This window comes from Micropterus salmoides, unplaced genomic scaffold, assembly GCF_014851395.1.
Source record: "Micropterus salmoides isolate LMB-PRFRI ecotype aquatic unplaced genomic scaffold, ASM1485139v1 Ms_hic_scaffold_2, whole genome shotgun sequence".
Lineage (NCBI taxonomy): Eukaryota > Metazoa > Chordata > Actinopteri > Centrarchiformes > Centrarchidae > Micropterus > Micropterus salmoides.
In genome coordinates, this window is record NW_024041150.1 from 21472471 (window position 1) to 21485980 (window position 13510).

Below are 13510 nucleotides of genomic sequence, written 5' to 3' on the forward strand. Positions count from 1 at the left end.
GCTGGCATGGTGGACAAAGTACTTGATACTAATTAAAAGCTGTGATGCCAACAAGTCCTCTTATGTGGCAGATAAATAATTGCTCCACTCAGAATCAGCTTTATTGCCAGGTATTTGTGCACATACGAGAAATTTGACTGTTACTGTTCATCAGAGTGATGGCTTGTGGGAAGAATCTTTTCCTGAGTCTGTTGGTTTTGGCGTACAGTGCTCTGTATCGTCTACCAGAGGGGAGAAGCTGGAACAGGTTGCGTCCGGGGTGAGATGGATCTGCAGGGAATTTTGTCCTGACTCTAGAAAAAGTCCTGAATGGAGGGCAGGTTGGCACCAATGATTTTTTTTCTGCAGTCCTGACTGTCTGTTGTAGTCTGCTCCTGTCCTTTTTGGTGGCAGATCCAAACCAGACAGTGATGGAGGTGCAGAGGACAGACTGGATGATGGCTGTGTAGAACTGGATCAGCAGGTCCTTAGGCAGGTTGAGCTTCCTGAGGTGGTGCAGGAAGGACGTCCTCTGCTAGGCCTTCCTGATGATGGTGTCAGTGTTGGGCTCCCACTTCAGGTCCTGGGATATAGTGGATCCCAGAAACCTGAAGGATTCCACAGCAGACAGGGCTGTTGAGTACGGTGATGGGGGGCAGATTGGGGGGGGGCTCCTCCTGAAGTCCAATCATCTCCACAGTTTTGAGCATGTTAAGCTCCAGGTTGTTCTGGCCGCACCAGAGAGCCAGCTGGTCAACCTCCCATCTGTAGGCCGACTCATCACAGTCCCGGATAAGGCCGATGACCGTTGTCGTCAGCGAACTTCAGGAGTTTGACAGATGGGTCCCTTGAGGTGCAGTCGTTGGTATAGAGGGAGAAGAGCAGGGGGGGAGAGCACACACCCCTGGGGGGCGCCAGTGCTAATAGTCTGGGTTAGCAGCCTCACCTGCTGACGCCTGTCAGTCAGGAAGTCTGTGATCCACTGACAGGTGGAGGCTGGCACAGTGAGCTGGGTGAGTTTGGTTTTTGGTTGTTGTATGTGTGGAAGGTTTTAGTCGGTACACACATGTCCTCACAAAAACTGATGTAAGATGTCACAGTGTCAGTTAGTTTGTCCAGGTGGCTGCAGCCTCAAAAACACTCCAGTCAGTGCAGTCAAAGCAGGCCTGTAAATCCACCTTTGACCCGTTGGTCCATCTTTTGGCACTCTTTACAACATGTTTAGTCTCTGTATGTCGGGATAAGATGAACCAGACAGTGATCAGAGAGCTAAAGGGGTGCATGTGGAACAGAGCGATAGGCGTCCTTTAATGTTGTGTAGCAGTGGTGCAGTATGTTAGTGTCCCTAGTGGGACACTTAATATGCCGTCTATACTTTGGAAGTTCATGGCTGAGTTTTGCTCTGTTGAGTCCACGAGAACAATGAGCAGGGAGTCTGGATGTTTTTTCTCCACGTTAGTTATCTGGTCAGCCAGGTGTAGTAACGCTTCACTAACACAGGCCTGAGGTGGAATGTAAACCGCGACCAAAACAAACGAGATAATCTCCCGCGGTGAATAAAAAGGTTTACAATTTATGAATAATGGCTCTAAGTGAGGACTTGCATCTCCTTCAACTAATAACTTCGGGAAAGTTCCAGGTTCAATAAACAGCGGTGGAATAGTGTGAGCCATTGAAAGTCCAATATTTAAGATCTCTTTCTGGTAAATGTTACCAGAGAGGGACGGCAGAAAACAGAGTTTATAAACAAAAACACAAAAAGCACTATGGAGCGTAATCCAGAGGCGGCCGTCTGCAGCGCCATCTTGGTTTACTAAGTTTTGATTTCATTTTAGCATCAGTTTTTGTGTTGATTCTTTTTGGATGACTGACATTATTTGTCTGTAGGGTACCAGCTAACCTCAGCAGAGTGCTTTGATCTTCGGAGCGGCCGGGTGGTGGTGGATCAGTATTGCCATTATTACCCAGAGAACGTCAAGCCTAAACCCAAACTCCAGGAGTGCAACATGGAGCCCTGCCTGGCCAGGTTAGGGACCAGACCTCCAGGGGGATTCATCTGGACAAAACACTTAATTTTAACTGCAGACATCCATGTTTATGATCTGTCAACAGATGTTTGTATAATCATAAATCCTAACTTCCTTAATTTATTCTGCCTTTTAGTGACGGCTACAAGCAAATTATGCCATATGACCTCTACCACCCCCTGCCCCGGTATGTACTCACAACTATGAGGTGAAAGTAGTGGCACAACAAACGCAACACAAATTCTCCATCTGTGACTTCATGACTAACCTTTTATGATGTCAGATGGGAGAGCAGTCCCTGGACCGCCTGCTCCACCTCATGTGGCGGAGGCATCCAGAGTCGCTCCGTATCCTGTGTGGAGGAAGACATGCAAGGTGTCATCACTCTCACTGAGGAATGGAAATGTCTCTACTCCCCCAAGACGGCTATCCTGCAGCCCTGCAACACCTTCGACTGCCCCACTTGGCTGGCACAGGAATGGTCACCTGTAGGTGCCTTTTTTAAAATTCCTGTATTTGAACATGTATCTTTTGAGTGATGTTTTTTAAATTGTTCTTAATGGTTATTACTTCTGCACAATATGAAGACCATACAAGAGCCCAGAAAATGAAGTTTAAAGGCCACACTGAGGCTTAATTGATTAAAGTTGTTCTTTTGTGAAGCACTGTAAAACATCACAGCTAAAAATGCCTAGAAACCAAATGTAAATAGATCTAGGTCTCTTTGTTCTCTTGCTCTTTGTTGTGTTCTGTAGCTGTTACCACCTGTGAAGTCTAATATTAGCAAATGGTTCATTTGTCTTTTTTAGCCTGTGAATCACCACAGTGGGTCTTAATTAATTTCTGGATCTTAGGGAAAAACAAAAATACAGACCCTCTGACCTTGGTTTTTGGCATTTATCAACATTTCTAACAGATCAGGAACACTTGCAAGTTAGAACACAACCTTGCTACGTGATTCTGAGTAGCACCACTAACCTCAATCTAAGTGTCCTTCACCAAACACTCCTGGTAATTCTGGTTATTGTACTTATTGCTTTAAGTATTGCAGTTGCTGTTACATTAACCATAAATGTCCCATACACCTTCCTCACCAGTTATACAGGCTCTGAGCAGAGGCCCAGGGAGTCAAATTTGTGGTCCTTTAAAAACCTGGGGTTCTGTTTATCTAGCACATTCTTCCTTGTGAACCTGCCTTTAAATGCTTGTTTTGGCAGATGATGCACAAAGTTCACCCCTGCACAGAGAGCTGCAGGGATTTTGGAAGGTCTCGTTCTTAACTTCCCTTGAGTCCAAGGGCTGAGACTTCCTGTTAAACACAAGAAAAGAGATGCAAGCATAGGAGCATGGTTTAACACGTTTGCTCTGTGTGTGTGAAAATGATCAGTACTTCAGTCATTTATATACTATATCTCTTTCTATGAACTGTCCTGTCACCACCAGTGCACAGTGACCTGTGGTCAGGGTCTGCGCTACAGGGTGGTGTTATGCATCGATCACAGAGGACTCCATGCTGGAGGTTGTAACCCCACCACCAAACCCCATATCAAAGAGGAGTGCCTGGTGACCGTGCCCTGTTATAAGTCCATAGGTAGGTTAGATTGTTATTTTTTGTCATGTTTTAACCACCAAACTTGTACTTATTTCTAAAATGAAACAGTATTTCACTTGTTCAATCTTTGTGTTTTCTGGGTGATTTACTGCAGATACGCTCCCAGTTGAGGCAAAACCTGTGTGGCATAAGCAGGCCATAGAGCTGGAGGAGGAGATAAGTGTTACTGAGGAACCAACGTGAGTGCCGGACACGTGCATGCGTGCATAAATAAGGATATTAATTTGATCACAGTGATTTCAAAATATGTCTATTTGTTGCTTTCTTCTATTGAAAGCAGTAGGAGCTGAAGTTCAAACTTGTAATTCTACTTATATTTACTGGCACTCCACACTACAACCATATACATGCAATTTACTGCCAGAGGTGAAGGTTCTGTTGAAACCATCACAGGTGCTAGGGCTACAAATAAGTTAGGAGGATGCAACTGCTGAAGTTATAAATCTCAAGCTTCATGGGATATTAGGATTTATCTTGAGGTGTAACTGAAGTAGACGGGGCCCGGTGCTGCCATGAAACCTCATGTCAACAGCAATTTACGACAGCTTGGAGTCAAAATCTACACCAGTAGCCCCCATTTTTTTGACACTTCACTTCAAGATATGCACCAGTTTGAGTGCATGTCTTTTTGTACACCTGCCAAATGTTTGTCTGAAGGTTTTGTCAAGACAAGTAAAGAAGAATTCACCCTCTCTGAAATCAGATATTTCATTCTGTTTGGCTTCAATGAAGGTTTGTATTGTCAGACTGAAGTAATGAATATGGCGTATGAGGTTGAACAGTGAAACGGTGAAAGAGGAATAACATCTATTTTGAAACCTCCGGACTGTTCAGTCACTGGCTACCAACATTACCTCAGCAAGCCTCAGATGTTCCCACATATCAGTTGACTAATAAAGGCTGTCCTCTGAAGATGTCTGGACTCTACCCAATGTCTTGCATGACTCGTATTAGCGACCATGTTTGCCAGTTCAAAACATCTGTTACTTTGACTTATCTTTGGAGCGCGAGAGTGGGAGAGAAAGAGAGAAATGCCAAAACATATGATTTTGCTCTATTGCAAAAAAAGCATGTCTTTCCTACAAAATCACATAAATATCTGTGTATAATATGCAGTCATTCACTAGCCAACAACAATATCTGCCTACCTTATGGGGCCAGGTTACGGATGTGAAAGGAAAGAGAAGGAAATTCCTGTGTTAGACTTATTGCACCTCCATAGCCAGGCCTTATGCCTGTCCCAAGCCACCTCTGTGCAACATTTGAAAAATTAAACCCATGTTTTTTTTCACCTTACCAGTACCATGAGTCAATAAAATATTTCCATTGATGGAAATTTAATTCATTTGATTAACATGGGGCTTTGGCAGATATTACAAAAATATGTTGTTTCCGTCCATGAATGAAATCAAGATTGTTTTTTAATCCGACAGATGTACTTTAACTACGCATGAAGATTAACATTTCGTGGGTTCGCCTGTTGCTTTGTTGCTTGTGTTCCAAAGGTCTAACTACAGGTGATTCATTTGTTTGTCTAAAACACAGTGAGTCCTTGAGCACTCCTAAAGAGCCAGCTTTGCTGTAATTACGAGCTCTTTATTGAGGCATCATATTAAACAGTAGGGTGCTCTTGTGTTGTGGTCAGGCTGCTCAACCAAGGAAGAATGCCGCACATTGGTGCATGCTGCCATGTTAGTAAGTGCCTCTATCTGTGAAATCCATGCACACGGATAATGTATGGTGTAGGAAACTAATTTGGTAGTTTTATAAAACCAAAGAGTGCAGCGATTTACTGGAACAATTTGGAGGTTAGCTTCACTAACTGGGTTTACAAAACAATATTTTTACCAATCATATTCACATTTTGAACAAAAAGAATACAAAAAAAACTTTTTTAAAGTTAACACCACACCAATAAACTGAACAGAGAATTAATTGTTGTGGAAAATACTAATGAATGTATGAATGAAAAAATTTGTGGTTACTGATTATGCAGTCCATTCCTTTTTTTATAATCTAAGCAATTGCATCACCATTCATAACAACTTGACATTTGATTGTTTGCAGGTCAGTAGGAATTTCAGTATATTGCTAGTTTAAAACTGCTTTGTTTAGCTTTGTGCAAAAGTAGACTGAGGACTGCTCTCATGGTTATGTTAAGGGTCCATTGGGGGGTATCAGATGCACCATGTGGTACAAATGTTGTTTGGTCTTTATATTTGCAAATTTAAAAATGTGCATACCCCCACTGCTCCATAATTCCATTACCGGTTTATCTAGCCAGTCACCAGATCTGAACATCATTGAATCATCATGGACGTTCTGGTAAACCTAGCTTGAAGTAGATTTCCCCTCCTTGATCCTTCAAAGAACTAAGCTTTTAATTTTAGCCAACGTTTTTTATGTGAATTCCCTGAAAAGGTTAAATTGGCTTTGAGAAGGCCACTTATTAAATATGAAGATCAAGAGGGATTCAGACATCTTTCAGTCTCACACTTTCCATTTTAAAAAAAAATTCTTTTACACTCTCCCAAAGCTATTGAGCCTTAACTCTCACCCAACCTTGACAGGCCTTCCAACACAGGAACCGCCAATGATCTAAGAGCATTCCCCCCTCTGATCCATTCTTTAACACGAGGAAGGATGCGCATGAAAGCAGTTTATCCAGGAATGGCTCATCCTAATGCTTCACAGCTGTTCAGTTAACCACAGCAGGGCTGGATTTCATAAAAACTTAGTGAGTTTATGGACTTTGTAGTAAATGAGTCAATCAAATCAAAAATGACTATTTTTCCAAGCTTGTGGAGTTCACTAGCTAAATTAACAGAATTAGGTTATATTTTTATGCGTGCAATTTATCATCCCGTTTGTGTTTCCTCAAACCTGCTGGCTCTCCTCTCCAGCTTCATCCCTGGTCGCTGGCAGCCCTGCAGCAGGACATGCGGCGCCGGGACCCAGCAACGGACCGTCAAGTGTCAGGTGTTGCTATCCTTCTCCCAGACTGTTGCTGACCTGCCTGATGATGAGTGTGAGGGGGTCAAACCTGCTACGAGCCAGCCTTGCTACCGTACTCCTTGCTCTGGTGTCTTGGGCAAAGGAAAAGAAAGGGAAAAGGAGGAGGAGGTGGAGGAGGAGAGGGGGCCAACGCCTGAAAGAGAAGAACTACATGACTGGGAGTATGAGGGATTTACAGAGTGCTCAGAAAGTTGCGGGGGAGGTATGAATCATTATTGACCTCTTTGATATGAGAAAGTAAAGAAATAGACCTAGAAAGGACAAGAATGTGAATTCGAAAAGTTCTACAGCTTTGCTAGCACCTATGTGAGGCTGTACTCAAACACAGTGGTGCTTTGAGCTAAGTGCAAAATATTTTTTTAGTATTTCAGTCTGGACCAACCAACATTGCCATCCCCAGAGCCACACTGCTAGTGTGGCTAAAAAGAAGAGAACGGATTCAAAAGTCCCAATACAACAAAGACAGTGTTACATTTAATCCATGACAGAATAGTTTTATTTTTATAAATACAACAAATACATTGTAATTCATAGTTTAAATGCCCTGTAATTGCTGAAAGCAACCCCCACTCCATCAGTGTCACTGAATTGTTCCAGTTGTTGTATTAAAACAACAGCAGTAACCAGTGCACTTATGTCAGTGGATGACTAGCCAAGCCATGCCAATATGGGCTATGAAGTAGAAGTAAGTTATATCATATTACATGATAATGGTTGGAATACCAAGTTTAACCCCAAAGGTCAAACGTCACCAACTCTCACAGCTGCAGTGAATGCTGCACCAGACAGCCTAAACATCCTGCCAAAATTCGTTGAGGGCCACTTTAATCTTCCCACCTCCGCATCCAAGCATGTATGTCAGCATTGGTGTGCATGTGTAACTTCTGCACATGGGTGTAGGCTTTTGTCAATGTCTATGTGTGTATGCGCTCACCAGACTCTCATTCGGGGATGATTACAGACTGGTATCGGATGTCACATACACACCCTGAAGGCTGCGCTCCTGTGGACCATCACAATACTACAGCGTTTGAAGTGCTCGCTTCACTGTTATTGTCCCCACCATTAGAAGCAGACTGCAAGACTTATGTTGCGTCGCTTTTAACATGACCTGACATCACACCCTTACAGTTTATCCACAGTTCAGGCCAGAACTTAAGCAGGCAGCTGTGCTATTTTGACGTTCATTGTGCGTGCCCCACTAGATACAGCCACTGCTTGCTTTCATAGAGGGGCCTAATATCTGGGCTTCTTAATTGCAGTGCCAGTGCATTTTGAAGATACGGAACAGTGAGCATTTTAAAAGTTAAAAACACTGATGGAACCCTGCAAAATAGCTCATAGTTCTTTGGACATCCCTTGTGACTGCTCATTACTGTGTAATCCCAGGTGTGCAGGAGGCTGTGGTCATCTGCCTGAACAAGCAGACCAGAGAGGCAGCAGACCAGAGCCTGTGTGTGAGCACCCGTCGGCCCCCACAACTCCTCCAGGACTGCAAAGCACAGCCCTGCCCACCCAGGTACTGTACAACCAGCAAATCAGACCTACATCATTATCATTTAGACATTGTTTCAAATGTTTTGTACGTAAACATTAAAAAAGGCTTGATGGATGGATGCAGTAAAAATGAGGAAGAAATGTGTTTTTGGGGAAAAAAGAGTTTGGCTGCAATCAAGAAGAAAATATTAATTAAAAACAGGACTGAAACCTGGCTCTGCTCTTTACTAGTTTGCCAGTAACCCAGCAAAATATGCAATATATATATATAGAGCTGGGAAATTCTTGTTCCATTTCCTAGAGCCCTGAAGCCCTGGGTTCTACACCTGGAACTGCTTAACTTTCAAACAAATCAAACAATACACATCACACTAGTTACAATTAATCTCTACCAATCACTGGTTGTGTACAAAAGAGATTCAAATCCTTCTAATCCACTACGTTATCCTCTCGGTTTGAACCACTTGGGCCAATTAAATCACCATTTAAGCCACTTGAGTCCAAGTGATACTGAAGCAGAAAGACAGAGATGGATGGCTGTATCACTGAAAGCAGGAAATTAAGCCAGTAGGACAGCTTGTGGAACCTGGTCAGAATCAGACACAATAGGAATCAGATGTCAGTGGTAGCTATACTTGCTCTGCTCAGATGTTGAAAAGTTCTTCCAAGGACAATTTTTTTTTCAGCACAACAATATAGGAAGCCTCTGTTACTGTACATTAAGCAGTCAGGCATCATAAACTTGTAGATTCATCCTCTGGGTATCATGGAAGTCTTCGAAAGATTTAATAAAAATCAGATTAATGTTGGTTTTAATTATCCTGTGCACCATGTTGACACTTTGACCTGAGGTTGACTCTAAAGAAAAGCTCATTGAGTGTTAAAAATGGAAGGATTCATCTTATGGGGATCAGGGATGGGGGTTGCTATTTCTTTTTTAAAGGAACTTAAGAATGTAAAGTCAGGATTTATCTTCTGGGAACAATGATATTTCATAGAAATCTTGGCCATTAGTTTTAGGGATAGCTATTCATGACCAGACGTGCTGGTCAAGAACAAAGTTTTGTGTTTTTTTGACTTTGAGGGAGTCACTAAGATCAGTGTGGGTTCACCCTCTGGGGACCATGAATATCCTTGCTAAATGTCGAAATTATTGAAATGCAACTATGATATTAGTGCTATTATAAGTAGGCTGTTGCCATAACATTTAAATTTGAGAATGATTGTAGATGGAGCCTACACTATTAAAGGTACAATGTGTAATATATGCTAACCGATTTGTGTGAACAGAGCACACCAAATTCATCAAAATGAAATACCTGAATGGTTAAACAGCATAATGACATGTTGTTTAATACAACTGAGCCATGGCTAAACGGTGAGTGGATTTTGCGGTAGGCCACACGTTTCAAGTTAACACTGTGCGCAGTGTCGGTGTTCTACCACTCACACTTTTGTCAGAAAACCCAGAGGCTTGCAGCCTGCCGTTGCCTGTTTTTCCAGGCCAGAGTCTTGTTTTCAGGCACAACAAACGCTGTATTGGACTTGTTTCCTTTGGCCCTTTACTCCCTCCCTGAGGCCTCCTCACCCTCCCATATTAAGCTACACTCTTTGGATACTGTTCCCTCTGAGGGGAAACAGCCATAGGATTTGGCTTTGAGTATAGTACCAGTCCAGAAACAAGTTTCATTCCCAATTCTCCTCAGCCTCTGGACTCTTGATTAAATAAGAACAGTTTTGAAATATTACCTTATCTGTCAAGCAAGATGTTAAGTTTCTGTGATCTTGGTCAAAGCCAAAGCTTTTAGATGCTTTTAGACACATGCCACATCATTTTCATGTTTGGAAAAATTATGTGAAAAAATGCTCAGAAAACTTTGATGCTGGATTGATCACCATGTATGAAATTGGCTTAGACAACAAAATTAATATTGGTCCACGGAGGTCACTGGGAAAAAGGCAGGTGAAGAAGTAATGCCATAGGGATTTCTCAGATATCAGTAAATTCAGTGGGAGATTTAATGTTTCTTTGCCAGGATCTGGCCCCATGAATCACTCTTTTCGTTTTCTCTCGTATTCACTTTCATGAATTTACACATTTATAAGACTGCAAGAGTGTCCTCTCATGGGATCAAGTAAAAATATCAAGCACTCTGACTGACCTCCTCCCGACTGCACTCCTTTATAGATTGGATAATGGGCTACATACATGTGTGCACAAAAGACAAAGTGTGGTGATTAATCAGGAACAGCAAAGGTTAAGAGTTGAAAAATCAGTGGCCCAGCACAAGCAAAAGTTAAGTTATGATGCTTTACTTAAAAACTAAACCATGTGTAGTTAACAACCAAATACAGGTAAAAGTCAAAACAGACAAAGTAACCTGGTGGTAATATCTGGTTCAAAGAAGATTTTACAGATAATTGACCATGATGTACAGTTTGATGGTAAACTTTGTTTTCACAGGTGGGAAACAGGGGAGTGGAGTTCATGCTCTGCTACCTGTGGGGTTGGTCTTATGACCCGCACTGTGGCATGCACTCACCGGCCCTCTAGGGACAGCAATCGTACTCGGGTTTTGAGGGATGAAGACTGCCAGAACCCAAAGCCCAGTCCTGTCCAAGCCTGCAACCGCTTTGACTGCCCTCCTATGTGGGACACAGGTGACTGGAGACAGGTAAAAGGATCACCTAGGAAGTTCACCACCATAAATGCCTGGCTCAGCAATTGGACTGAAGCATTTAGGACATATTGCTAATATAACACTTATGTAATTTTGTTGCTGCAGTGCTCCCAGAGCTGTAGTGGGGGATATCAAAGTAGGCAGGTACTGTGCAAACAGCGGTTGGCAGATGGCAGCATCCTGGAGCTGCCTGATACCTTTTGCCCTTCCAAGAGCCCTGCAAACCAGCAGCCCTGTGCAAAGCAAGAGTGCCCACCTCAGTGGGTCACAACTGGCTGGTCCCAGGTAGGCTTTCCCCAAGGCACCAAACTATCTTTTTGAAGTGGTCAGAATCAAAATATAATGACACATCATTATATAGGGTCTGCTTATTATCATATCTTACAATATCATTTATTTGTCCAGTGTTCAGTGACCTGTGGAAAAGGCATTCAGAGACTACAGGCAGTCTGCAGAAAACAAGGGGAAGATGGGGGACATTCGATCGTGGAGCCTGAGAACTGCTCCCTGATGGCCCAGCCCACCAGAATCCGGCCATGCTCCCTCAGGCTCTGTGAGAGTAAGAGACCCTCTTTTAGGCTCTATTTTGTCAATTTGTGCTGCTAAGAGACTGTAAATGGATGAAAAGATTTGTTAGTAAGCAGGAAAAAAACATTATGTTGCTAAGTTTGTGTGTCAGTGGAAATTGCTTTAAAATTGCTAATGCACCATAGACAATAATGAAACAACCTGTTCTGTTAATTTCACCACAGACTCTGTCAAGCCCTATCCCACCATACTGGCCCAGAGGAAGGTGTATATTCAGTGGAGGAAGGGCAAAAAGTTACACTTGGTAGTAGGCGGCTATGCATACCTGTTCCCCTGGACAACTGTGGTCCTTCGCTGCCCAACCCGCCACTTTCGCAAGAGCCACATCCGATGGTTGAAAGAAGGAAAGCCCTTGTTCAGCCTTTCACACCTCTCCATAACATCACTAGGGTACTTGAAGATTCAGCAGGTTCGTGCATCTGATGCTGGGATATACACATGCGTCGCAGGTCAGGCCAAAGAACATTTTGTCCTACAGATCATAGGCAGCAAGCAGAAGCTCTCCGTTCCAGAGCCATGGCTCCTCACAGGTGGACAACAAAAGGTTGGGCTGCCAGGTGTGGCCTCAACAGGAGAAAGATCTCAGGAGCTACCCATTCCCCTCAACCAATATGACAACATTGTTGAACATTTGCTTGAACTCAAAAGCTCTCTCCAAGATGAAGAAGACATTGCTGATAAAACACACTCTAGTGAAAAGAACAGGTCGACCCTGAGGGTTGAGAAAACAAACTCAGAACTTTCAAGCCTGCTCGTACTCACCACTGATACCCACAGGCTTGATGAGATCATGCACAATCTCTCTGAAGGCCTCGGAGGACCACGGGGGGAACAACTCATTGCACAGTTGCTCAGTGAGCTCACTATGACACAAGGTGAAACCAATGAGTCTACGCTTCATCCCCCAGAAAGTGCAGAATCCTCCACGCAAGGGCCCCTCCTTTATAAACCTAACATCCAAGCCCATGCATCCAGGCCAAGAAACCCGGTAATAATACAACGGCCCAGGAAGGTCGGAGTGGTGCCGTCACCTGAAATGATAGTTCATGTGGGACTGCCGGTTTTGCTGCAAAAACCCATTGCTAGTTTGGAGTTGAGGTGTGAGGCACTGGGGAGCCCTGAACCATCCCTAACATGGACAAAGAATGGAGAAGTGTTGCAGTACAACAGCAGGTAAGAACCAGAACCCTTAAATGTGACCCTTTTTTGTGCAAAAAGCAGTAACAAGTTGTGTTAGTATAAAATATTTTGTTGTATGAAAGTAGCCATCTGTTCTGTGAAAGAATTGTCACAGATTTAGTGGTTATGTTGTCTTGGTTTTGGCAGAGTAGGACTGTTGCCCACTGGCTCATTGAGGATCCAGTCTCCAAGCAAGGTGGACGAGGGTCTGTACACCTGCACTGCCAGGAACAGTCTCGGATCTACATCTCTTACTTCTTTGCTGCACATGACAGGTAAGATCCACAAAGACAGGATCTTGCTACAAGCATGTTTAAATAATGTAATTCTTGCTAGGTAATGATTATTTTAACCTCTTCAGTGGTTCTGTTAAATCATTCTGTGTGAAGAATGATTGTCCTAAAATTCAGAGCTTTATTTTAAGTTGTAATGAGGCTCCCAAGGTTAAAAAAAAATATGATAAAAAAATGAAACACAAGACATCTACAACTTTAGGGTTCAAAAGTAAAAACACGGCAGCTTTGATCTAAATATTGTTCTGACATGAAGTTTAGAAAAACATGGATACCACTTATGCTTGTAGATTATGAAGCTAGTGCCAGGTAACCGTTAGCTTATCATAGCATAAAATCTAGAAAAACGGGGAAAACCTAGCCTGGCTGTGTTGGTTAAAATAAAAAGTGGCGTACCAGCACCTCTAAAGTGTTCTTTAAGTGTGATGTAGCTGGTTACATTGCTGAAAGCTGTTTATTCACATACAAACAATCAATAGAGTCAGTATTAACCTAAGTTCAGTTAGTCTAATATACTTTCATGTAGTTGGGATTAAAGTGCTATGTGTTGTTCTTTTGTGGTTCAGGCTTAGAGATTCTGGGAAAGCATTCTTTTCAACTGAGAAACACACACACAGGCATAACCACAGACATAGACAT

The 13510-nt window shown here is 42.9% G+C and overlaps 1 protein-coding gene across 4 annotated transcripts in view; it reads left to right on the forward strand.

The window, feature by feature from the left end:
* The window catches only part of LOC119912975 (ADAMTS-like protein 1), a 96415-nt gene that overhangs the window by 77879 nt on the left and 5026 nt on the right, over positions 1 to 13510 (forward strand). For 3 of the 4 annotated variants that reach the window (XM_038732263.1, XM_038732264.1, XM_038732265.1), the window contains 12 exons: positions 1867 to 2005; positions 2143 to 2193; positions 2290 to 2494; positions 3450 to 3597; positions 3713 to 3797; positions 6522 to 6835; positions 8023 to 8152; positions 10595 to 10805; positions 10917 to 11096; positions 11217 to 11370; positions 11564 to 12572; positions 12726 to 12853. In XM_038732263.1, the coding sequence (XP_038588191.1) occupies positions 1867 to 2005; positions 2143 to 2193; positions 2290 to 2494; positions 3450 to 3597; positions 3713 to 3797; positions 6522 to 6835; positions 8023 to 8152; positions 10595 to 10805; positions 10917 to 11096; positions 11217 to 11370; positions 11564 to 12572; positions 12726 to 12853 (2754 nt within the window). Of the gene's footprint in view, positions 1 to 1866; positions 2006 to 2142; positions 2194 to 2289; positions 2495 to 3449; positions 3598 to 3712; positions 3802 to 6521; positions 6836 to 8022; positions 8153 to 10594; positions 10806 to 10916; positions 11097 to 11216; positions 11371 to 11563; positions 12573 to 12725; positions 12854 to 13510 lie in introns of those variants that run through there. The other variant, XM_038732266.1, reaches the window with a different exon arrangement.